This window comes from Beauveria bassiana (assembly GCF_000280675.1).
Source record: "Beauveria bassiana ARSEF 2860 unplaced genomic scaffold BBA_S00008, whole genome shotgun sequence".
In the NCBI taxonomy this organism is placed as follows: domain Eukaryota; kingdom Fungi; phylum Ascomycota; class Sordariomycetes; order Hypocreales; family Cordycipitaceae; genus Beauveria; species Beauveria bassiana.
This window is the reverse complement of record NW_007930843.1, coordinates 732,860-757,279: the sequence shown is the minus strand read 5'-3', so window position 1 is coordinate 757,279 and position 24,420 is coordinate 732,860. Positions and strand designations below refer to the sequence as shown.

Below are 24,420 nucleotides of genomic sequence, written 5' to 3'. Positions count from 1 at the left end.
GTCCGCCTTGTATATACTAGCCATTGGAGGATCTCGACCTCCTGACGTTCGTTACCTACCGTTCTGCCTCTTTCCTTTTGCCTTTGGGCAGCTTCTTCGCTTACGCCGCCTTTTTTTCTGCCTTTTGTCTCTATCCAATCGTACCCAGGTCCAGTCCACCGATCTCTGCCTCCAATCTATCCTGCTATCCTTATGATCTTAGCAGCCACTGCTCCAGCCGAGGAGCTGTCCGAGTACGCCGTCTTTAGAGGCATTGACTCGTAGTTCCGGCTATATTTCCTCTGTTTGACACCGCAAGCGAGTCTCGCAGGCCCTGTTTGCTCATTCCACTAGTCGACCGCCCGTCAACATGGCTTCGCCCTCTGCCCAGACCCCTGAGGCTGGCACCCCCAAGCTTGGCGCCCCCAAGGACAAGAACTGCCCATTTTGCGGCCAGGCCTTCACCTCTTCTTCCCTCGGCCGACACCTCGATCTCTATATCAAAGAAAAGAACCCGAAAGCACCCGACGGTATCCACGATGTCGACGAGATCATGAAATTGCGTGGAGGAATCACACGACGGCAACCGCGGGGCTCCATTGGCAGACGAGAATTCAGCGGTACGCCTACGGGCACGCCCAGGCCTTCCAAGAGGAAGATACGGACAGCTTCGGATCCCGATGCTCCCAGAGCGACACAAATACCCAAGGATGGGCAATATGCCGTGGATTCGACCTTGAGCAAATTTCCCTACGTCGCCAGGTGGGAAGCAACAGGCGTGATGAATGACATTCCGCCCAAGGGCTCTGCCGACAGCGAAGCCAGTACGGAAACCGCCAAACGTCCATCGGCCGGACGCACATCCAGCAAGCAATTAGTGCAAAAGGCTCAATTTGACATCAAGCAAAAGCTAGCAGATGCCATGGACACTGCTCGAGCTGCCGAATTGGCCTTGCGAGAAATTATAGGCTCGTGGAGATCTGCAAAGTAGGCGCCCCTGCTGCGACCAATCCATGCCCTGTTACTGACCAGGTATCAAATCACAGACAAGAAATTGACAACAGCTCTAATCCATTCGAGTTTGACCCTTTATCTCTCGACTTTCCGGCCCTCACCTTGCAGTGTCTGAAACCGCCACCCACACTATTTTCGTCAACCCAGCATGCCACCTCAACGTCTTGGTCTGTTCAGTCGCCGGGCCAGCACGAGTTCAACGCCCTTGAAGCCTACTTTGAAGAGACTTTTAAAGCCTGGAAAATCACATGCGCTTCCGCAACTACGGCCGTTACGGAAGAACTGGTCACGCTTCCCACTGGAAAGTCCGCCTGGAACGTTCGGGATGCTGTGCAGAAAGCTGAGCGTGCTGCTGAAACCCTCGAAAAGCAAGTCTCTGAACATTTGCATTCTGCCTTTGCAGCTTGGGAATCAGTGCCGGAGCAACGCCGAAACGAGCTCTGGGTGCTAGAACTGGCACGCGGTGTCGGCAAAAAGCAAAAGGACGTTGATAAGTGCAAGAAAGAGCAGCACCGCCTCAAGCAGGAGAATACCAATCTGAGGATGCAAATCGACCAGCTGAATCGACTGCAGCAACCCCGCGAGTTCAAGCTCCTTTCGCCCACCACGTTCCCTTTGGATCAAGATCTCATTGCAAAAGCATATGGGGCAGGAGTTCAAGGAGCCAAAAGCATTGGCTTCGACGTCGAAGACCGGCAGTTTGATCTTGCTACCGTTGTTTCGAGATCTATCGGTCGTTGGAAGAGCGTCATTACTTCTACTCGAGCGTCGTCTTCGGGCATGAGTGCACAAAAACCCCTAGAGACACCCGAAAGTCCTGCTGCATCGGGCAGCGCTGCTAGCCCGGCCCAGTCCCAACAAACAGCATCTCAGAAGCCATCTGTGTCAGAACCAACTCCTCAACCCGGTCCCTCTCAGAAGAAAAGATTATCTGTTGCCAGCACAAATGACCAAGAGAGCGAGCAAACAGCACGATCAGCTACCGATACGGCTCCGCCGTCCGTGGCCGAGACGAGTGACCACGACGCCGACGCTGACGAAGACGCGGATGCCGAGATGGAAGATGACGACAGTTTTGCTATGATGGCTGCTTCCTCTGCGAAGCAACCTTTTCCCATTCAGCAGCAAGCCCAACTCGACGTGCCAAGAACAAGGGCCCAGGCCCAACAGCATTCTGGGGATATGCGCTTCTTGATGCCCAACGCCAGCGCTAGCCCAGTCACACGCAGTGCTATGAATCGCTCTATGCCTCAAATAGCCATGACTTTGCCAACGAACGCATTGCAGGAGATTGGCATGGCTATGCAAGGCGTCCGAGGCGACATGTACAAAGAATGACATATGGTAGTAATGAAGAATAGGAAAGAGTAAATGCATCAGTGGAAGGAAAGGAACCAAATAATCCGCAAGGAGTACCATATAGTGAAGTGGTCTTGAAGCATAAAATGTTTCTACGTGTTAGTAAAGGTAAGTACGTTGGCGAGTTGTAAATTCGGTCACGTATGGCAAAAAACTTGTAATGACTACGACTATTACGGCGCACAGCGCCGACGATGTGTTAATACGAATCATTCATATTTTCTCTTGTTCAATTCCGAGTTCTCTCGAAGTAACTAGTACAGTGTTATATATATTTTCTCTACCCGTATCCAAAGACGCAATTATTCATACAAGAAAATACTGAGGTGAGAATAGATAAACAGAAAACCCCAGCCGTGCCACCACTTTCGTGTTGGTCACATGGCTGATTGTAGCAGAGAGCATGTGATGATTCTCGGCGCATAATTAGACCAGGCTCGGCTATTGAGGCTTCATATGCTTGAGCTTCTGTTCCAAGGCGCGGACGGTGGACTTGGGCACGTGGAGACGGTGAGCGAGCACGAGGGCGCCAGACAGCACGGCGAGACTGCCGGCCTGGTGGGCAGCACCCAGAGGAATGGGTACCATGTATATGAGGGTAGTGATGCCCAGCGCAACCTGCATGCAAACGAGATGCACGAGACCGAGGGCGCCTTTTCTGGCGTTTTGGGGGAGGGCAGCGCCAACGCGGCCGCGGCGGGAGTAGACAAACAGGGCGAGGATGGCGCAAAAGGTGCTTACGGCGAGGATGCGGTGGTCCATCTGCACGGTGCTGGGGTTCTCGAGCATGTTGCGCCACCATAGATCCGAGCGATCCTCGCGGCGCGAGTAAAACTTGTCCCAGAGCTCCGAGGCGGGCGGGGTCAGGCCAAGGCCCATCTTAGGAAATTCGTTGTAGATGAGGCCGGCGTCGAGGCCGGCGACGAGGGCGCCGGACATGGCGGTGACGAAAATGAGGGCGGTGACGCCGAGGACAGTGCGGCGAAAGTTGGTGAGGGCGGGATTGTGGATGGCCTTGATGGACGCGAGGGCGGCCCGCGGATCGGCGGCCATGCGACGGGCTCGCAGCACGGACAGGCCGGACAGGAGCATCCAGGAGTAGCAGATGAAGGCGGTACCGAGGTGCGCGGTGAGGCGGTACTGAGAGACGCGCGGATGCGAGCCCTCAGCGAAGAGATCGTCCTTGAGGCCCGACTTGACCATCCACCAGCCGATGAAACCCTGAAAGCCAATCAGAGATGAGATGCCGAGCAGGTTGGCGGCCATCTTGGCGGAGACGCGGCGGCGAGCCATAAAATAGAGAGTTGGCAGTACGAAGCTCATGCCAATGACACGGCCCCAAAGACGGTGGCTCCATTCCATAAAGTAAATCTTTTTGAACTCGTCAACGGTCATGTGGGGGTTTAGGAGCTTGAACTCGGGCGAGGCGCGGTACAGTTCGAATTCGGCTTCCCAGTCCTGCTGGGATCTCGGGGGCATCGATCCGGTGACGGGCTTCCATTCTGTAATACTCAGGCTGGGTTGAGGTTAGTCAAATCCTGTAGGCTTGTGAGATTTGAGCATGTGCGACATACCCGGACTCTGTCAATCTGGTCAAACCTCCCCAGACGACAATACCAAAGACGCTAACAGCGCTACCAATGAGCCAGTACCCGACAGCCTTGGACGTCGTCTTGGGGAAGACGTATTTGGCTCGGGCAGATGCCTTGGTGGCTGCCTCGGAAGCCTCGGCGGCCAGAGCATTCACGGGACCGGTGGCATTGGCAATAAAGAATCGTGACTGGGCGGCGTTGAGGATGCGCGACGGGGGCGCCGCTCGAGGGGCCTGTCTTAGGCATTGGTTGCAGACAAAGAACCTGGAGGGTGCCTGGAAGGCAACCCGCCGAAAGGCTGGAAGAAATGCCGACATTGTCGCTTCTGGCGATGCAGCACGGCGGACTGATGTCTGCAATGTCAATCTTGGATGGTGGCGTGATGACCCCCGGCGCTGCAGCCGCTAAAGACAGTCCCTGAGCTGTCGAGGTTTCGGGCACTCTCGCCTGGCCAAACTCAAATACACGGCGCTGATAGGCCTGGCACATGTGGGTGCCACGAGGCGCACCCCACTGACACCAAGAGCTCTCTCACCGCCAAAATGTTGTGCGGCAGAAAAATGAAATGTCGAGATAGGCTTTGCGCTTGAGTATGTGGATTTTGTCACGACTACGATCTTAACCCATATTCGGCACCTACACACACCGTCGCCATGCCCGGACGCCAATCACACGGGAGGCCGCTCCTGGCAGCGGCTAAGACCAAAAATATCAAAAGATCAAAGTCTCGGTCGCAAAAGAGCGCGCTGAATGCCTTCAATACAGCATCGGAGCAGTACCCCACCAGAATAAAAAAGACGCCGCGTGTGCGCGAGCTCGATGCCGAAATTGAGCGAAAGCATGGCCGCGATGATGAAGACGATGACGACGGCGACGACGATGAGGAGCCTACGAGGAAAAAGACAAAGCGACCAGCTCGTGCTCAGAATACCGACGCCGAATTTGGAAGCGATAGCGAAGGAAATGAGTGGCAGCTCGGCGGCATGGCCGAAGATGACGAAGATTCTGAAATTGATAGTGACGACGCTTTTGGCGATAGCGATAACGAAAAATTCGAGGAGTACCAGTTTCGTGGTAGCAAATCAAAGTCAAAGGTGCGTGGAGGTAACGATAATGACCACCGGCGGAAAACTGACTGCGTGCCTAGGATGAGGACTCTGATAGTGACGACTCAAACGATGACGAAGGAGAGACCCTTGGAGCCGAGGCTATTGATCTGGCGACTGCTCTAGACCAATTCGAAGAAGACTCTGACGAAGAAGAAGGCAGTCAGGACGGCTCCGACGATGAAGATGAGGACGAGAATGGCTCCGACGATGACGATGACGATGACGACAGTGAATATGAGGACGCAGAAGAAGCTGATCCCGAGAAGTTGGACGCTCTGCAAGGCCTCATTTCCGGTTTCGGTGGAGAGGAAGACGATGCCGCCGAAAAGCCGTCTTCCAAGCAAAAGATCAGCTTTGGCGATCTCGGTCTTGCAGGCCTCAACGATCCATTGATGCGAAAGTCTGTCAAACTCATGAATAAGGAAGAAAAGGAAAAGCGGCCGGGCGCTTCCAAAAAGCTCGACGTGCCGCTTTCCCGACGAGAGCAGGGTCGCCTAGACCGCAGCGCCGCCTACGAAACAACCAACAAGACGCTTGACCGCTGGACAGAGACTGTCAAGGCGAATCGTCGTGCTGAGCACTTGGTGTTTCCCCTGCCCGAAAATGCCGCGGACGCTGGTGTCGACCGCACAGAGCTCCAGCCGCTGTCGACGGCCAAGCCCGCCAACGAGCTCGAATCCACAATCATGTCCATCATGGAGCAAAGCGGGCTCAGCATGGCGAAGCCTGAGAAGCCAAAAAAGGTCGAGTACGACGAAGAGGGCAACGAGCTGTCGAAGCGGGAAATCGTCAACCGCCGACGTCTGGAGCGCGAGCTCAACTCGCGCGAAACCAAGCGCGCCGCGCGTGTCAAGAAGATCAAGAGCAAGGCATACCACCGCGTGCACCGCAGGGAGCGAGAGCGCGATGAGCTCGCGACCAAGGAGGCCATGGAGGAGGCCGGCGAGCTGGACTCGGACGCGGAGCGCGAGGCGCAGGACCGCCGCCGCGCCCTGGAGCGAGTCGGTCAGCGCCACAAGGACAGCAAGTGGGCCAAGCTCGGCAACAAGACGAAGCGTGCCGTCTGGGACGACGACTTCCGCACGGGTCTGACGGAGATGGCGCGACGAGACGAGGAGCTGAGGCGTCGCAAGGAGGGTAAGCGCGGCGGCGGGGCGGACGACGACTCGGATGCGACGAGCAGCTCAGGCAGCGACAGCGACGACGATGACGAGAAGTTGCGCCGGCAACTGTCGGAGCTGGAGCAAGACGATGGCGAGCCGCAGTCGAAGCTCATGTCGATGAAGTTTATGCAAAAGGCGGAGGCGGCGCGCAAACAGGAAAACGATCAGCTGATCAAGGATATCCGAAAAGAGCTCGACGGCGAAGAGGCAAGCGACGACGACGCCAACAACGAGGAAGCTGTCGGCGAGGTCGGCCGCAGGTCGTACGGCGATCCCAGCACCAAGATGAAGCCCGTTGCCATTGACCTCTCCAAAAAGACCAGCAAAAAGTCGCGCGCGCCGCCAACGCAAGAGGACGATGAGGACGTCGTCATCACCACGTTCAGCGGCGCCCAATCCGCCAATTCTGCGTGGGCTGCTCCCGCCGAGCCTACCACGTCCACGACGGCGGGCGCCTGGTCGCGCGGCGAGCCGCGTCGCAAATCCAAGAGCGCCCGCGCCGAAGACCTCAACCTCAACGCACACATTGCCGTAGCCCGACAACCCAAGTCCAAGTCCAAGCCCTCTTCCTCCTTGACCGACGTCGTCGCCAAACGCACCACTAGCGCCACCGCCACCACCGCCACCACTGCCGCCGCCGCCGCCGCCGCCGCCGATTCCGAAGACGAATCCGACGACTCTGAGCAGCACCTCCCCATGGCCATCCGCGACCAAGCGCTCGTCGCACGCGCCTTTGCCGGCGAAGACGTCGTCGGCGAGTTTGAGCGCGAAAAGGCAGCCATCGCCGCCGACGACGACGACAAGGTCATCGACAACACGCTGCCCGGCTGGGGCGCCTGGGTCGGCGAGGGCGTCAGCAAGCGGGAGCTGAAGCGCAACGCGGGGCGCTTCCTGACCAAAGTCGAGGGCGTCAAGCCAAAGAATCGCAAAGACGCCAAGCTGGCCAAGGTGATTGTAAACGAGAAGCGCATGAAAAAGGTACACAATCTTTTTTTTTTTTCTTTTCTTCTCTCCCATGTTCTTCCTCTTCTTCTTTTTTTTTTTTTTACCCTTTTGCTTTTCAAAAGGCACATTTGATTGAAGTTTCTGCTAACAAAAGATCACAACAATTACAGAACAACTTATACATGGCCTCGCAGCTACCGCATCCTTTCGAGACGAGGGAGCAGTACGAGCGCTCGCTAAGGATGCCGGTCGGGCCCGAGTGGATGACGAGGGAGACGTTCCAGGCGAATACCAAGCCGAGGGTGCTGGTGAAGCAGGGCATCATCACGCCCATGTCGAAGCCGACGAGGTGATTGTGGATATATTTTGCATGGGCGGTGCTTCTCCCTTTTGTTTTCTTTTTTTGGCATATCAACGCATCATTCTGTGACTTGTACACGCCTCCAAGATCAATTGCAGCATTGACGTCTTAAGATGGCTCTGAATCAATATAGAGTGCCTTACACGGTCAAGATACATTGCATTGCATGATCCATTGCCACGTCGTTGGACAAAGGAATCTCAAAACATTAATTTTCACTTGGTACCAATGCGCCGTATAGTACATCAATGCTCATCATACAACATGATGGGAAAAAAACAAATACCGTAGGAAACGCCGTCAAAGCGGGAATGACAAGCTTAAAGTAACAGACGCACTCCAACGCCAATCAGTCGTAGCTGATACCCCAATGATCCGCCACTCTCCCAAGTTGCCCATTTTTCTTCCCTCCCCGCCGAGGTTCGAAATGTTACACAGTGAGTAGTTAGTTGCCAAAGATGAGGGCCTTGGCGCTGTCCATGGCGTCGCCGGGGGTAGCATAAAAGGCGACGGCGATTATTGTGTAGAGACCAATCAACATGGCGCCTTCGAGGTAGTTGGACTTGCCGTCCTGAACAGTGTATGTGACAACGAGAACTGAAACGGCAAACGAAACAGTTTGGACTACAGTGTGTTAGTGCATCATTCTGGTAGTATCCGCATGTAGTTGGAACTCACAAAGCTCGAAGCGCAGCGTCATGTCCTTGTCCATGATCCAGCCAACAATGACGAGGAACGGAGTGACGCCAAGAGCAATCTGGATGCTAGAGCCAATGGCCACACCCATAGCGAGGTCCATCTTGTTGCGCACGGCGACAACAACAGCCGTGACGTGCTCGGCGGCGTTGCCGACAATGGGGAGGAGGATCAGACCGATGAAAGCCTTGCTCATGTTTGTGGAGGCGACAATGTCGTCGATGCTGCCGACGAGGTAGTCGGCGCAAATGGCAACCAGGACGGTGGTGACGACCAGAACAGCAAGGGCGGCAATGGGGCCCATAGCGGGTTGCTGGTGCGCAGGAGCGGCGGCCTCGATCTCGGGCGTCTGCGTGGTGTCATCGTCGTCGGCGGCTGCAGCGGAAGTATCGGCCTGAGATTCAGGGTCAAAGAGGTTGCTGTGGGTGCGCAGCTGAAAGATGAGGTAGAGGACGTAGAGGAGGAGCAGAATGATGGCGGTGCCGCGGGAGAAGACGAGGATGGATTCGCGCTTGGCGTTGGAACCGTTGTGATCCATAACAGCATAGAGCTGAGAGGGTATGTTAGTACGACGAGGAAGATTCTACAGGAGCGAAGGGTGTTGCCAACGTACAGCAGCGGGAAGGACGAGCGAAGCCGAGGAAAGTGTCATGAGAGAGCAGGTAGTCTGGGCGACAGCAGCCGAGAAAACCTGCTCGCTGCCGTTGTGGTTGGTACCACGGTGAACAAGGCCGCCAAAGAGGAAGCACATGCCCATGACGAGCAGTAAGTTGGAAAGGATGGAACCGAGCATCGACGACTGGACGACTTCAATCTGGCCGTCGCGGAGTGCCACTATGCTAACCTGTGAAGCTGTTAGTATTGCAAGAACCGCGCTTGCTTCCATATGATGGGGGTAGGAGAAAAAAGCCTACAATTAGCTCCACGGCGTTGCCAAAGGTGGCATTGAGCAGGCCTCCTAGGGCGTCGCCGAGCTTCTCGGAGATTTCCTCTGTGGCAAAGGACAAGACGGCGGCGAGGGGGATGATGGCAAAGAAGTTGATGGTGAAGATGGCGGTGGCGCTCCACTTGAGCTTGCCGGCTGCGATTCCGAGGGGGACCATGATAAGGAGGAAGTTGACGTAGTCTGGGTAGTGGCGGCGGTCAGTTTCTCGGTTTCTCTCTCGATACTGGCAGGGTAGAACTCACTGCTGAGAAGAGTCACCTTGGTGATGTGCCAGACGTTGGCGGCGCTGCGCACGGCGATGCTGCCGTGGTCGGTGCCGGGCGTGTAGCGCTTATTGATCAAGAAGTGCTTGAGGTTTGAGCCGCTAGTCGGAGGGTGGTGATGGGTGCGGCCGGCGGTGTCGTTGCCGTTGGAGCCGCCCTCGCCGTTGAGCAGAGGCGTGCGCTCCGAGACATGGTTGGCTGGTTTGGTAGAATCCATTGGTTCTTGTTTGTTTACCGAGACTTGTCGGCGAGAAGGTTGTTGGTGTTTTTTGCGCAGAGAAAGAATGGAAGGAAAAAGGGTCGAGAGGACCAAAAGTAGACGACGGTGTGTATAAACCAGCCTAGTCTCGTCGGGTTCGAGGGTAAAAAAGTGCAGCTTTGCCAAAGAAGCTACCAACTTGGCTCGTTCAATATAAGAAAGATTTAAAGAGTGAGTGCAATAAATCTCGGAGGCTTCGGTCAGTAGACGGCAATGGCGTGTTTGCGGTAGTGCGTGGTGTGGTGAGAAGAGCAGTGACCGTTGATGTATTATGCCGATTGCAAGAGACGAGACAAGAACGAAATGCCAACAACGAAGATGGACAGATGAAGAAGAATTTCGGGATGAAGGGAGAAAAAGAGGAGAGGAAAAAATGGCTTGGGCGCCGTTTTACGCTACTTTAGGCGCCAAATGATCAAGGTTCGTGTGCTTGACGGATGGGGAGGAGGAGAGAATGAGCGGGAAGGGACTGACGATCTAATGCCAGAGCTCGATACCCAGAGAAGCCTAGCGCCGCTTGCTGGGACAAGGTTGCTTGGTGTGTACTACCTTACTTGTGGCGCATGTGGCTGGGCTTTGGCCCCGCTCAAGAAAGCTTGCTTTTGTACCTCCGTCAAGGGTATTTTTACAGTTTGTCTTCTTTTGCTCAACAAGTCATTGCTCTGTTAATCCGTACAGAGCTCTCCGCATCCCTAGCCAAGGTTTCGGTGACTCCTGACAACGCACAAATCACAAGATATTGCGTTGTGATGGCGACTGGAGGCAACTTCAAAGCGCTCGTTCAACCCTAAAATAGAGTAGAAGCTGTCAGGCCCTTGTCCACCGTATAAAAAAAAAAGAGGCACCACTTCCATGCTCCACAACCGGTGCTGCCGCGCGCAGCCTGTGACGTTGTTCATTATTTAGGGACCGTCGTACCTGTTCTACGGACCGATAAGTCCAGGCAAGACTTGTTTCACCAGGAGCTTTGTTTGCCTGTTAGCTCTGACTTGCTCGAGACGCTGTTAAGACCATCATCAAATAAAAGTGTAAATTATTTATGTTGTAGCCGCGCGCGCTCGTATTGTCTTCTTCCTTTTTTTGCTTACTTTTAAACTCTGAAATATGTTATGAACATGATTAAATTCCCTCCCCCCTTGAAGCGAAGCCTTGCCTATGCACAACTTGTGGCGCTGCGTTTCGGGGGCTCCTTTTTTTTTCTTTTTTTGAATACTACCTAGATAAATCTTGGCGCCCACTGTGCCTGCCAGCTGCCAAGGGCTTTCCACTTCCCAGCGATCTGGGACTCTGGGAGCTTTGGGAGGCCTCCTCTTGTCGTCTCCCACGTTCCCGCTTCCAGGTCCACCAGCCTCGTTCCTACAGGTACGCACCGTTTTGTTTCACATCTCAACGTCGTGCAAAACAACCACCTTCATCACACATCACCAAGCCACAAGCCTCGCCCTCATCAACAACGTGCGCATCCGACAGGCTCCTCGCGTCTGCATTTTCTAACCTTAATCACGTCCACGCAGAATGGCACCCGTCACGTAGACTGTGCGACTGCACCATCTCTTTCCATTTAGTTACCAGCTAGCGTATGCCTCGCTGTCTGCCTGACTCGAAATCAGCTTCTACCCGCAGCATCCGGACATCCTTCGTAGATAGCCCCATCACATGGTATCGTCAACGCACTGGCACGCATCTGTTACCTGCATCACATTCAAGCCTGACGTAACTGGTACATGGCCCAGTTGCCCAGCTACCCTTGCACCTGGCTACTGCAACTCCGATGCAGCTAAAAATTAAGAATCAAGACATGCACTGCCTCCCCCGCAATCGCCAAGATCTAGCTTATTTAGGCAGCTCGCCTCGCCTGCGGCCCCTCTTCTACTTCTACCAACAAACCTACTAGATTTACACAATTAAAAGTCAAGAGAAAAGATTCAGTCTTGCACTGTTCTAGGTCTAGTCTAAATTACAATCTCGAAAGTAAAAAGTAAAGCGTATTAAAGAATGTATACAAAGTCCACTCACCACCTTCTGCCCCTTTCCCAACTCCCACCTTGTCCTCATGTTGATAGCTTCGTCTACGACTTCATTACAGTTCGCCAAGAGCTGGAGTATCACGTTAGCCTTTATACGCTTCATTCACATACTTATGAAACTTACCGGCAGAGTACGCAAGCAGCCAGGTCAGCGAGACACCGCCATCCAGCCACCTGCTGTCAAACTTCTTCCCGCTAAGCACGTCAAACGCCTCCTTGGGCGCAATCGTCGCGAGGTTACCAAGCAGAATGGACTTCCAGCCATTGTCAATCCCGTCCAAACGCCCGTTGCTGAAGAACATTTCCCACTCTTCCTTGACAAACTTGGGCGTGCGTGCCACCGTAGTCACTGGCAAGATCGGAAGCATGTGAATACCCTGAATGTATTCAATATTATTGCCAAAAAAGGTCGTGTGGTCAATCTTGTTCTCAAACAAGATGCCTGCCACCTTGTTGCCAATGAATTCCGCCGGCTGCACTGTGTTGTCTTCTTCATACAAATAGTAGTTTTGCACGCTTCGTGTCAGGATGGCCAGTTGCAGGTTCGCCCTGTTCAAAGTCGTCAGTGCCCGCCAATGCCTGCCTCTAGACTGCTTCATCTTTACTTACCGAGCTTCCAGATACGCGTTTCCAGATACCTTGCCCCACATCTTCAGACCATATGAATGCATCATATCCTCCGAAGACGATTCCTGGTTCTTGCCATCCAGCTGGGCATAGAGGCCAGTGGCCCAGCTGTGTCCGTGATACCAGTCAAAGGACCGCCACTCAGGGAAGATTGTGTCCTTGGGGCTCGGGTTCGAGGTATCTCGCACCAGCATGTTGACGTAGTCCTTGTTCTTATCGATCCACGTCTTGTCCAAATGACCAATCACAGCAGCTGCCAGAATGTGATAGCCATAGTGGAAATGGTGATCATTGTAGTAGGTGTTGCCAAAATCCTCCAGTGGCTGTCCGGTTGTGTAGGCGCCCGAAGATACAACACCTCCCCAAGCCGTCTCGTGTACCAACGGATGCTTTTGCTTGTTGTCGGCAAATCTGGCAAAGGCTGTCTTCAACTGACCCAGCCCAGTCTGTGCAAGCGTCGTCTCTCCAAGCATGTCATTGATGACATAGAGCATAAACGCATACTTGGCCAAGGCTTTGCCACTAAAGTACATTGAGTTGAGGTCAGACGCCGCGATCATGTCTTGCAGAATTTCCTTGGAGGCGGCAGCCTTGATAGTCGACTTTGCGCTCTTCGAGAGCTTGCTCACGCTGCCCTTCTGGGCGTCGTAAGGCGCAAATCCGAGCTTCACAGGCATCGAAGGCTCTACCATGGTCCATTTAGTACCCTGCACCAATGTGGCTCTACCCTTGGTCGGTGTCATGAGTGAAACGCCCTTGGCCAGTTGACCCGAGGTCGCCGCGTCAAATGATTGGACATGATGGGGCAGCGCAAACATCAAAAGCTCTCCCTCGGGATGTCCAGCCTTCTCAAAGTTGAACTCGTAGCTTCCAGAGGCACCCTGCACACCTCCAGATAGGTTCATGGTCACGGGATAGATGCCGGCACCTTGATCCAAAAGCTTGCTCTCCTCATCCGAGCTGCTCGTAGCTTCCTTCACAACTTGGAGAACACCGTAGAAAAGCTTCGTCGACGTGACCACACCATTATTGGTGACTTCAAGATCAAGGTCGTCGCCTTTGGTCTTGTAACCATAGACGCGCCATGTCGTCCCATCCTCCAAAATGAAAATATATTTGGTGACATTCTTCTTGGGCTTCTGAGTGGACCGCTTGACATCTCGGAAGAACACGCCAGTCTGCAGAAGAGGTGTCGCACCATTGTACTCAGCCGTAATGTAGGCCATTCCCTGAACAAGAGGGAATGAAATGAGAGGCTCTGAGGAGCTGCTTGAGCTCAGGTGGGCACGGACCGAAGACGCAGTCATGCTGTCCAGGGTCAACTTGGTTCCCTTGCCAAGCTCTCTCGCCGAAAGAATCATTGAATGGATACCAATAGGATTGATGAAGTAGGACGCCGAGACATTATGCTTGGGCGGTCCAAACACACGTTGCTTCTCGTCGATGTGCGAGCAAGTCAGACCATAGCTGCCACTTACTCCGGTACCGTCGGCCCATGACACTGAGTACGGGTAGGTAAAAACTGGGTCTCTTTGGTTTCCAAGGAACATGTTGGAGTAGAACTTGTTGGTCTGAAGCGGCCCCTTGGTCTGAACACCGATACGGGGAACGGGATGATCAGCCCGAGAAGAAAACTGGACTGGCAGTGGCTTGGTGTCAATGGCAACGGCAAAAATGTTGCCCGGCGCTATGACTGGTGTATTTGTTTCCTCCTTTGTGGCATTTGCGCTCTGAATAGATGTCGAGCTTGCAATTGAACTAGTTGTGTTGAGGCTGACCGAGGCCGACATGGTCGCCTTTTCGCTAACGGAGCTCACTGAACCTGTAGGTCTCACTGAACCTGTAGGTCTCACTGAACCTGTAGATCTCATTGAACCTGTAGGTCGAAGTTGACTTCCGCTAATGCCTGTCACGGATCCTGTACCAGTGGGGAGGGACGAGTTGCCAATGGGAAAGGGTGCTTCAGAGCTGAAACTGGACTTTGCAGAATCGGAATTGGACGATCCAGAATCGGAATTGGACGATTCGAAATCAGAATTGGACGATCCAGAATCGAAGTTGGACGATTCAGAATCGAAGTTGGACGATCCAGAATCGAAGCTGGACGATCCAGATTCCGGGGTAGTCTTTGCAGTGGTTCCAGACAGAGTGCTTGCAAAGGTTGGTAGAGATGACCGGGTAGGGATAGCGTTAGTTAGCAGAGGCTGTTCAGTTGGTTGGCCAAGTTCGCCAAGTTCAGTATTCAAGACACCATCAGTCTGCGGCGTGACGCTCGTAAGCTCCGGGAGGTAACAGATGGTTGCTGTGTCGGTTATGGTGGTCGTCACTACGACAGTATTCGACACGTTGTAGACAACTGTGGAGGGCGTTTCCGATATAGTGCGGACACTTGTGCTCGAGCCAATATTGAAAGGGTTCAGTTCGTCATCAGGACAAAACGTAAAAGTGGGAGCAGGGCAATTCGACACTGCAGTCTCGAGTATAGTGACGGTGCTGGTGATTGTCGGGCGATTCGATTTGAATAGTGATGAATGGCCCTTGGCGAGACCCGATGCTTTGATCAATGTCAGCGCCTCGGAACCCAATAACACGGTAGAGAAACGCATGGCTGCTCTTCTAATCTGCCTCTCACGGACAGAAATTATTCAAGTACAGCGAGATATGCGATCACTTCAGAACAGGAAACAAGACAATCTCCCCAAACAGCAGCCAATTGCCCATATATGAAGACGATGGATGATCCGCGGTTATGGGCCAAGCCCCTCGTGGCAGCCCAAGTGTACGAAATAGACCCCCATTCCAGTCGAGGGCAGAACAACGAGTCTCACTACGGTGGTAGTCCAAAACCCCCGGCCGACCAGGATCCACGCGATAATACGTAAAGACGCAAAGAATGTGGGCAGCACATAATGACGAGATCCATACTCCGTATAAAAAAAAACCTGTCACTCACAGAAAAGTTTTCGGGGCTGGGGCCGAGACAACAGGGTCCAAAATAGTCAACCTGGCGGAGAATGGCGTGGCGTCTTGCTTTTCGGCCCGGAGAGGCAGACCCCTGGTTGCGATGGAAACAAACCTTTTTTCCTGCCCCTGTTGCTGCGACTACTAATAGAAAGGCTTTTCGAGGTATGATAGGGAGTGGATAGGATGGATTTTAGGTTTGCAAGAGTCGAGACGAATTGCTTGCGCGGGGTTCGAAAGGATGCACCATTCGTATGTCGTCGCTACCGCACCTTCCGTGGAACTAGGCACCTAGGCGATGGTAGCGGCTCGGAAAGGCAGATTCCGCGATAGGCTATAGCTATGTATGCGTCAGAGATAAATGCCACACTTTATTAAATTAAACCGTCCGTGGGGATTCAATATGGTTCATCGCCATGGAGAGGATCCTGGAAATAAAAGCAAAAAAGGAGATTGCAGTTCCAATTTTCTATTGTGATTTATCCAACGGGGTATCAGTAGATGCCAAGTCCCATCCTAGTCCCATCAAATTCGTCCGGGGGCGTCACGAGTCCCGTCAATAATAATATTATACAACTTCCCTCAAAGCCCTAAAGCGTTATAGCCTCCCTTGGAGCTTGCCAGGGCTTTCAGAACCTCAACTCCTTCTCTGCTCGGCTTCCTGCGTCTTGCCTCCACCGCACCCTGTCTCCTATTTGTCTCGTCTCCCTTTTGCACGTAAGCGGCAGCCTTGAGGCGCTTCTTCTTTCTCTCCATCTCGGCCTCTGACCGCTCCGCCTCCCTACGGCACTTGCGAAGCGTCTTGTCCGGCACGACCCAGGGCTTCTCGAGCACGTCCGTCCGAAAAGCGCTCCTCTTGGCCCAGAGCCTCATTTCCTCCGCCGTTCCGCGGATAGCAGCCATCTTCTCCACCCTGAGCTGCTTGACATCGCGAAATGTGGTCAGGGCCCCCTTGACGTCCACGACGGAGCCCACGTCGACGTAGTCGTATGGTGCGTTAGGCTGCGCCGCCAGGCCTGTTGTCGCTTCTGCGGGCTCCATCCCATCCGGACATAATGTCGGGATGGCCGACGAGGAAATCACCTCTATGCAAGCACCGCTGCTGTCGTCAATCGTCATCGCGCGGAGGCCGGCAAAATCGTCGATCGCCACAATCACACCGACAATACGAACCCATTTGATTGGCAAATTGCGGTGGAAATAGAAACCCTCGCCTGCAGTAACGCCGGTCAGCAAGCATCGGAGTTAGTGGCGAAAAGGGGCGCGCATACCTTCAAAGCCATCTGGCTGTTCCAGCGTAAATAGGTCCTTGACACGTAGAAAGCACCACCCCTTGGCAGTCGGGGCCAGGTGAAAGCAGTATCGCGGATAAAACACCACTCCTAGCCTGTCGCTCATGGCATGATGACGCTCAAGACAAATTGGCCGCTGGCCATGCTGCGTCGCGAAAAGAGGCCGAATGCCGGAGGATGTTGCAAGGTCAATATTTAGTCGCGGGCGCATTCACGCAGCGCCGTTGCACCAGCGACTTGGCTAGGCTGCCCCGCCATACTGAGTCGCCCAGCGATTATTATCTAATTAACATCTCGGGCACGCATGAGGTGAAGCAAAATTTAGAAATGCTCAGATCTATCTTTAATAAATTGATTGAATCTATCCCTTTGGGTTTAATTAGCCAACTGCGCCAAGCTTTGTTTTAATTTCACGATCAAAGTATCCCAACGCCATGCTTAAATGAGATAAAGACCAGTCAGAACCATCCGCTTATTTACGGCGTTTCTTTGAACCACCCTTCAGTTTGGCGGCGGCGGCTTGGAAAGCTTCTTCCGACGGCTCCTCCTCTACATCTCTCTTCTTCCCCTTCTTTCCCTTGCTTGGTGCCGCGTACTTGGCCTCGAGGTGGTCAAAGAAGCTCTCAGAGCGATTCTGCTGTCTCTGCTGGATCAGGGCCGCCAAGGCATCTTCCGAGCCAGCCTTGTCGTTCTTCTTTCCCTTTTTGCTGCCAAATATCTGGTCATGGACACCCAGCTCCTTGGCGTAGTCTTCAGCCTCGGCAGCCTCGCTGCGGGCGCGCTTCAGACGGGCGGCGCGCTTCAGCTTGGGCTCCTTCGTGTAGACCTTGAACGCGGGTACGTCCTCATCCTTGATCGCCTGGTCGATGATGGCGCGGAAGCGCTCCTCGTCCTCGACGACGCTGCTTAGGATGACGTGCTCAAAAAGAGCGTCCATGTCGCCGGCGCACTGCTCGTAAGCAACCAGCACATCGTCTTTTTCTTCGTCGGAGCCCTTGTACTTGCTGGCAAACTTTTCAATCGCGTCGGTCGAAATGGCGTCTTTAAACTGCTCGCGGTAAAACTCGCTCCAGTTGAAGCCATCCGAGTCGACAATGGACTCTGCCGTGGAGCCGGTTGTGTCGTATCGCTTCCTGCGGGCAGGGTCTGACAGCACCGCGTAGGCAAATGCAACAGACTGGAACGTTTCGTGGGCTTTGGCGCGCTCGGAATCTGCAACCTTGTCTGAAACGTGCAAACATAATCCGTCAGTTACACTGGCGGCAGTGAAAAATACAGGCGATCCTCCTACCTGGATGATGCTTTAGCGCCGCCTTGCGATAGGCCTTCTTGACGTCGTCTGCTGTCGCGGTGCGCTCAAGCCCAAGGACCTCATATGGCTCAATCGTAGGGGGGGCGCCCTCAACGCTGTCCTCTCGATCTGACATCACGGGCGGTATTGTGATGGTGCTGGTGATGTAGGTGCGAGATTCGGCTCGGCTTGCTGCTCTTTACGCGTGAACGCGTCTTGAGGCTTGGGTGAGCCAGCGCAGCTCTACAGCTCTACTTAGGTACATAGTGGAGTCCTCAGGCTGCCCACCAGAAGCTCTTCACCCGACACTCAGTTTTCAAGGGTGATAAAAAAAATCTAGAGTAGCCTGGCTTCACTATTCAACGCGAGAATTATCTCGCTATACAGAGATATAAAGAGATTATCTTGCGGTATTTTTCGTCGCTTTTGGATGGCGTCGCTGCCGGACATCCGACTGCCACAACTTGCTCAAGTCTGCTCGAATTCTGGCGGGGCTTCAGTGTTTACCCTAACTAGAAGCTACAACGGCAGGAGAGCATTTACATTACCTGGCATAACCCATCTCCCAATTGTCTTGTTCCCCCCTATAGCTGCTTCTGAATCGACATGTACTCAATATGAAGACGTTTCAAAAGGACGACCACGTCGCTGCCATGCGATACGCCATGGGTCTGGCTACCAAGTCTCCGCCAAAGCCGACCAATTTTCGAGTTGGCGCTGTGCTGGTCAAGCTCGACGATTCATCAATAACCACAGACGGCTTCACCTTGGAATGTCCCGGAAACACACATGCCGAAGAAAGCTGTTTTATAAAGCTTGCCGAGCATCATTCAACCTCCGAAGAGCATCTTGCCGAGGCCATGAACAGCCCCCACGCTCTCTACACCACAATGGAGCCCTGTTTCAAGCGGCTGAGCGGCAAATTACCCTGCATCGAGCGGGTGTTACGGCAAAAGACTTGGATCACCAAGGTATACGTGGGAGTACAAGAACCGGAAACGTTTGTTGGACAAAACACGGGCCGTCGCGTACTGGAAGATGCCGGAATAGAGGTCCATCTGGTACCTGGGTTGGAGGCCGAAATTCTCCAGATTGCTACAGCTGGCCACCTAGCACCAGAAGCATAGGCAGCGAAACCAAGAGTTGTGTGTCTACACAAGATGCTATGTCATGCAATGCATTTTACACTTGTGTTGCACACTTGTGTTGAAGACAGGGTGTTTTCTGGTTTCTGTTGGACAGCATACGCTGAGCATTCATTTTAGAAGAGCCGCGAGCAAGTTGGGATAGCTGTCATACTATCATGTGCAACCTTGACTTACGCTTCAGTCATGTGCTATAGCCTGGTGAAACGGATACGATGGTGCGATTTGCCTCTTGCGCCAAGGCGCACCTCAGGCACGGTCCGTACGTACCAAATCTACATATATACGAAAGTCTGTGTCAATATGAACCAGTGCCTAACAACACAATGACAGTACTCGTACTCCGTAGAAAGCGCAGATTGCCAAAGAGCTCTAGAAGACATGCTACGTCGCACAACATTCGGTGTGGCCGCCCTGCGGTTGCACTGCATACCCTGCCCTCGACAGCCAGCACAAGAAACCTTCTAAGAAACAATCATGGTTCTTCTGATTCATATCATGTGGGTCAAAGTGATGCTTGTCACATTGTTGGGCGAGCACATCAGCCATTCTGCGCCCCTGCTCCAGCTTAATCGTTGTTATTCATAAGTCAAAGCAAGTGATGAAGACAAAAGGATTGAACAACTGACGACCAAGGTCTCCCAGTGCCCAAAGCACTGATAACTCGTCGCTTATGTGGGGGACGGGATGGTGATGTTTGCCTGCAACAACGGGCCACTCAGACATTCCTCAGTCTATCCATCTGGAACTTCCCATGCAGACAGGCATTGCTATGCAGAATAGGATTGGTACGAATTCGGGCGCACGTAAGACTCATGAGACAAAAACGCATCGCCAGTCCAATGCCCTACAGCATCACAGTCGCACAGCATGCGGCGGCTGGCATTCCGCATCACAATCTCAGACAAGCCCTTCTCACTACATGAAAAACCACGAGCGCACGAGCGGTCCTCGCAATGAAGAAAACGCAAACGCTGTGTGACATGGCTGCGTTGTACAGCGGTTAAGTACCCGCCATGACACAATGCTGCCTCACGATATCCGGGAAGCACAGATAATACCCGCCCATAAACAAGAATGTAAGACACAACGAGTCATCTCGAAAGATCACGCCCGACAGTGGCGACGACGAGAAGGCGGCTGGAATTGTTTGCTGAATGGCTCAGGCCGGGCGTGCAAATTCTGAAGAAGCCGATAGGCGTCTTCAAGGCTTCTTCAAAGAACAGCGTATACGGCGGCAAAATGCGAGGCCAAACAGAAAAGTGCAGAGTTCGAGGACAAGGACGAGTGATTGACGTATAAGTTCATCATCGAAAGCTTGTCTTTCAGTGCTACTGGTCGCCTAAGTGCGGGCGCCAATAATTTCTCTCCACAGCAATCCCAACTAGTTCAAATACTTGTCCGCTTCTTCATCACTACACCACGCCCAGGCGTGAAGACCTCCTGAGCAAAACAGCACTAACTAAATCGATTCATCCTTCGTTTCATGCTAGTCTTACGCTTCACAGACTACCCGCTCCCTTGCTTCTCATATTTTACTCGAGGCGCTTCTGCCGTTGCGGGTGTGCGCGATCGTTGACTGCTCCTCGCGCCTCTGCCCCAACGCTTTGCACATCTCACCGCGTGTGACCCCTTGGGTCGCTGTGCAGTATATAAAGCCCGACTGGCTTTCCGAAAGTGCTGGTACATCTAGCGGATCTGCAAACCAGCCAGCGATCCTCGTACAAGGGACACTTGAACGATATCTAGCAGCGCCTTTTCTTGGCTCTGGGCAGCTCATTCTCAACTATCATTCAGCAACCATGTCTGACAGCCGTGGAGGCCGAGGCCGCCGCAATCATAGAGGTGGCCGAGGGGGCGGTGATGTCGGAGGCGGTGGTGGCGATGATGGCCGTCGCAACTTCTCGCAAGGGGACGGACATCGCGGAGGCGGATATCGCGGCGGCGGAGAGCGCGGTGGCGGATATCGAGGCGGTGGAGAGCGCGGCGGCGGATATCGCGGCGGAGGAGACCGCGGCGGCGGAGAGCGCAGCAATGGACAGCGTGGTGGTGGACAGCGTGGCGGTGGATATCGCGGAAATCGTGAAGGCGGCAACGATACTCCGTACCAGGGCAGCTTTTCTGCTCCAAACCGCGAGCGAGGCGGACGAGGTGGTGGACGGCCCTACCAAGGGGGTCGCGGAGGCGGAAGAGGTGGAGGAGGCAATGACGATCGGCGTCCTGAATGCTTCTCGTGAGTTCGACCTATATAACTCAAGAAATCGACGCTAACCCATATACAGTGCCCCAGACCAGAGTCCGGTACCAGACTCCGAGGTGACCAAGTCCGAGGACATGCTTGTCAAACCGCAGGGTGATGCGCTTGTCAAGCGCATCGCCGCTGGTAATGGAAAGTCCTCGCGCGAGTACAAGTTTGACGAACCTCTTCCTGCTCGACCTGCTTTTGGAACCGTAGGCAACAAGGTTGTCGTGTGGGCAAACTTCTTTGAAGTCAAAGCTCAGCCCGTGATGCTGTTCAGGCATGGCCTCAAAATCACCAAGGTCAATCCTCAAGATGAAAAGAACAAGAGCTTTTCACAGACCGAGGTTCGTGGACGGAAGCTGCATTTTGTAATTGCAAAACTGCTGGAGCAGATACGTGCTGCGCCGGCGCAAGCCCTCGAAGAGGCCGAAACAAGGCTCGAACGGGCGAAGCAGGCTGAAAAAGCTGCAAATGGCAGAAAGGCAGCTGCCGAGGCCAAGGAGGAAGTCAAGAATGCCACGGAAGCGAAGCTCGATGCGCAGACGGCGTTGAATAGCGGCAAACTGGTCGTCAGCGAGTTCAAGAGCCAGATCATCTCCTTGAAGGAGCTGCATCTGGACAAGGGTCCTATCCGAGTGGTTTTATACGAGGACGCTATCGAGGATGGAGCGCCGCGTCGTGAGGAGCTTTTCGATGTTCAACTCACGGACGCAGTACCTGTGAAGCTGTCCGAGGTCCTCGAATACGTGACACATATGAAAGTGGCCGAGAACGACCTTGTGTTCCCTCGCCACCCTGAAGTGGTCGATGTCCTCAACATGGTCCTCAGCTTTCGCCCGCGATCCAGCACCGATGTCAGCGCCGTTGGATCGTCCAGACTGTATCCGTTTGGCGATGGCCCTAGCGCGGACATTGCGAAGCTTCTGTGGGATCAGCGTCCTCTTGTCGCTGCTCGAGGATTCTTCCAGTCAGCTCGTCTGGCATCGGGCCGTATTCTTCTCAACACTCAGGTCACGCATGGTGTCTTCAAGTTCGGTGGAAAAGCCATAGAATTATTTAAGGTGATGGGTCTTGGTCCCTATGGCGCCGGCAAAATCGACATGCAAAGATATGACACGATTGCAGCCCTCAAAATATTTTCCAAGTACATCAACAAGGTTCGGGCTGTCGTCACATTCGAAACTCCGAGTGGCCGTAAAGTGGAGCGTTTCAAGACGATTCAAGGCCTGGTGATTCAGTCCGCAATGAAGAAGCAAAAGAGCGGCCCGGGAGAACATCCTGATCGATTTGCAAAGGGCTGGGAAGTTTGCGGTCCGGAGCATATCGAATTCTGGAATGCAGACGACAAAAAGTACGTGTCAGTCCGGCAGCACTACAAAACCAAATACGGAAAGCAGTTGGGCAACTACCCGGTTTTCAGGTTTGGTCAAGGTGATAAAATCTCGTACTTTCCCGCTGAAAATGTCATGATCCAGCATGGGCAGTCTGCAAAACTCAAACTGGATGGGGGTGAGACCAAACTGATGATGCAATCTGCTTGCCGGCCCCCAATCTCCAATGCCAAAACGATTGTCGAACAGGGTCGCCAGTTCTTGGGTCACGACGACCCCCTGCTCGAGCAATTTGGAGTGTCTGTTTCCAAGCAGCTTCTCGCTGTGCATGCCCGGGTTATGCAACCACCAATGATCCAATATCTTACAGCCGGAAAGACGAAAAAATACGTCGAGCCCGCCAAAGCCAGCTGGAACATGATCAAATGCTGTGTTGCCAAGCCTGGTCGAAGCATTCAGAATTGGGCGTATGTGCAGATTGACTGTCATTGGATCACACCAGAACAAGTCGACGCCATGGTTTTCGCTTGGCAGAATATGGGTATCGACATAGCGAATGAACCGTGCTTCAGTAAGAAGTTGGATGCGCCCGATAGCATCCAGAGCATGGACGCAATCTTCAAACAGAGCAAGAGCAAGGACGTGCAGTTGATCATTTTCATCTTGCGCGAGAGGGACTCTGGGCCTCTGTATAACCGCATCAAGACTTTGGGCGACTGTGTCTACGGTATTCACACCAGCTGTATGGTAAGCCAACACTTGACTAAGCCCCAGATTGGGAATTTTGCGAATCTTGGCATCAAGGTCAATCTCAAGTTTGGGGGGGTGAACCACAAGCTTCGCGATGAGCTCGACATCTTGAAGAAAGGAAACACCATGTTTGTAGGATATGATGTTACGCATCCTACCAACATGGACATACCCAAGGGTGCTACTGGTCCTCCAAGCCTGGTCGGCCTGGTCTCGAGCATCGACAGCGAGCTTGGCCAATGGCCGTCTGTCACCTGGGAGCAGGCGTCGAAGCAGGAGATGCTTGGCGCTGTGCTCGAGCAGCATTTTGCCTCTCGCATTGACCTTTGGCAAAAGAATTACAAGAACAAGGGCAAACCTTTGAAAAACATTGTCATATATCGCGACGGAGTCTCGGAAAGCCAATTCGCCACAGTGCTCACGGATGAGCTGCCGCTGATCAGAAAGGCCTGCAAGAAAAAGTTTGGCGACAAGCCGCCGAAGCTGACCATTATTGTCTCGGTCAAGCGCCACCAGACTCGATTCTATCCTGCCCAGGAGCAGCACATGACCCGCTCGGGCAACATTGAAAACGGCACTGTTGTCGACCGAGGCGTGACCCAGGCGCGGTACTGGGACTTTTACCTCACGGCTCACGACGTCTTCAAGGGCACGGCGCGCCCGGCACACTACACCGTCCTGCTCGACGAGGTATTCCGCCCAGAGTATGGGCTGCAGGCCGCCAATGAGCTGCAGAAGCTCACCCATGAGCTTTGCTATCTGTTTGGCAGGGCCACAAAGGCCGTCAGCATCTGCCCGCCTGCCTACTACGCCGACATTGTCTGCGAGCGCGCCCGAGCCCACCGCCCCGAGTATGCGGTTCCTGATGATGCGGCCAGCGAGCGGTCCGGCTCGAGTATGCACGGCCCTGCTGTGGCGCGCGAGATTCACCCGAATCTCAGAGATACCATGTATTACATTTGATGCGCACTGCTGTTTGGAGCGCGTGCCTGAAAAAAATTTGGAGGGTTTTATTTGGTGGTTGAATCTACGGGGAAGGGTTAAGATTGTGCATGAATTGAATATTTG

The 24,420-nt window shown here is 53.6% G+C and overlaps 9 protein-coding genes across 9 annotated transcripts; 4 read left to right on the top strand and 5 right to left on the bottom strand.

Moving 5' to 3' along the window:
* Positions 1–349: 349 nt before the first annotated feature.
* BBA_03876 (uncharacterized protein) lies at positions 350–2,331 on the top strand (the record flags this gene model as incomplete). The annotated part of the gene is made up of 2 exons (XM_008598973.1): positions 350–966; positions 1,026–2,331. 2 exons carry the CDS (start codon positions 350–352, stop codon positions 2,329–2,331), a joined length of 1,923 nt encoding a protein of 640 aa, XP_008597195.1.
* A 462-nt stretch (positions 2,332–2,793) lies between these two features.
* On the bottom strand, positions 2,794–4,261 carry BBA_03875 (cytochrome oxidase assembly protein; the record flags this gene model as incomplete). Its single annotated transcript, XM_008598972.1, has 2 exons — positions 2,794–3,868; positions 3,927–4,261. The coding sequence occupies 2 exons, from the start codon at positions 4,259–4,261 to the stop codon at positions 2,794–2,796; spliced, it is 1,410 nt and encodes a 469-aa protein (XP_008597194.1).
* Positions 4,262–4,597: 336 nt separating this feature from the next.
* BBA_03874 (small nucleolar ribonucleoprotein complex subunit Utp14) lies at positions 4,598–7,514 on the top strand (the record flags this gene model as incomplete). Its single annotated transcript, XM_008598971.1, has 3 exons — positions 4,598–5,038; positions 5,092–7,194; positions 7,332–7,514. The coding sequence occupies 3 exons, from the start codon at positions 4,598–4,600 to the stop codon at positions 7,512–7,514; spliced, it is 2,727 nt and encodes a 908-aa protein (XP_008597193.1).
* A 453-nt stretch (positions 7,515–7,967) lies between these two features.
* BBA_03873 (calcium/proton exchanger) lies at positions 7,968–9,644 on the bottom strand (the record flags this gene model as incomplete). The annotated part of the gene is made up of 5 exons (XM_008598970.1): positions 7,968–8,146; positions 8,201–8,768; positions 8,832–9,062; positions 9,133–9,344; positions 9,407–9,644. 5 exons carry the CDS (start codon positions 9,642–9,644, stop codon positions 7,968–7,970), a joined length of 1,428 nt encoding a protein of 475 aa, XP_008597192.1.
* Positions 9,645–11,766: 2,122 nt separating this feature from the next.
* BBA_03872 (glycosyl hydrolase family 81) lies at positions 11,767–14,946 on the bottom strand (the record flags this gene model as incomplete). The annotated part of the gene is made up of 3 exons (XM_008598969.1): positions 11,767–11,783; positions 11,838–12,262; positions 12,323–14,946. 3 exons carry the CDS (start codon positions 14,944–14,946, stop codon positions 11,767–11,769), a joined length of 3,066 nt encoding a protein of 1,021 aa, XP_008597191.1.
* Positions 14,947–15,883: 937 nt separating this feature from the next.
* On the bottom strand, positions 15,884–16,699 carry BBA_03871 (OB-fold nucleic acid binding domain-containing protein; the record flags this gene model as incomplete). The annotated part of the gene is made up of 2 exons (XM_008598968.1): positions 15,884–16,515; positions 16,573–16,699. The coding sequence occupies 2 exons, from the start codon at positions 16,697–16,699 to the stop codon at positions 15,884–15,886; spliced, it is 759 nt and encodes a 252-aa protein (XP_008597190.1).
* Positions 16,700–17,065: 366 nt separating this feature from the next.
* On the bottom strand, positions 17,066–18,020 carry BBA_03870 (chaperone protein dnaJ 6; the record flags this gene model as incomplete). Its single annotated transcript, XM_008598967.1, has 2 exons — positions 17,066–17,817; positions 17,885–18,020. 2 exons carry the CDS (start codon positions 18,018–18,020, stop codon positions 17,066–17,068), a joined length of 888 nt encoding a protein of 295 aa, XP_008597189.1.
* Positions 18,021–18,501: 481 nt separating this feature from the next.
* Positions 18,502–19,011, top strand: BBA_03869 (cytidine and deoxycytidylate deaminase zinc-binding region; the record flags this gene model as incomplete). The annotated part of the gene is made up of 1 exon (XM_008598966.1): positions 18,502–19,011. The coding sequence occupies one exon, from the start codon at positions 18,502–18,504 to the stop codon at positions 19,009–19,011; it is 510 nt and encodes a 169-aa protein (XP_008597188.1).
* A 1,820-nt stretch (positions 19,012–20,831) lies between these two features.
* On the top strand, positions 20,832–24,315 carry BBA_03868 (piwi domain-containing protein; the record flags this gene model as incomplete). Its single annotated transcript, XM_008598965.1, has 2 exons — positions 20,832–21,262; positions 21,312–24,315. 2 exons carry the CDS (start codon positions 20,832–20,834, stop codon positions 24,313–24,315), a joined length of 3,435 nt encoding a protein of 1,144 aa, XP_008597187.1.
* Positions 24,316–24,420: the final 105 nt, after the last annotated feature.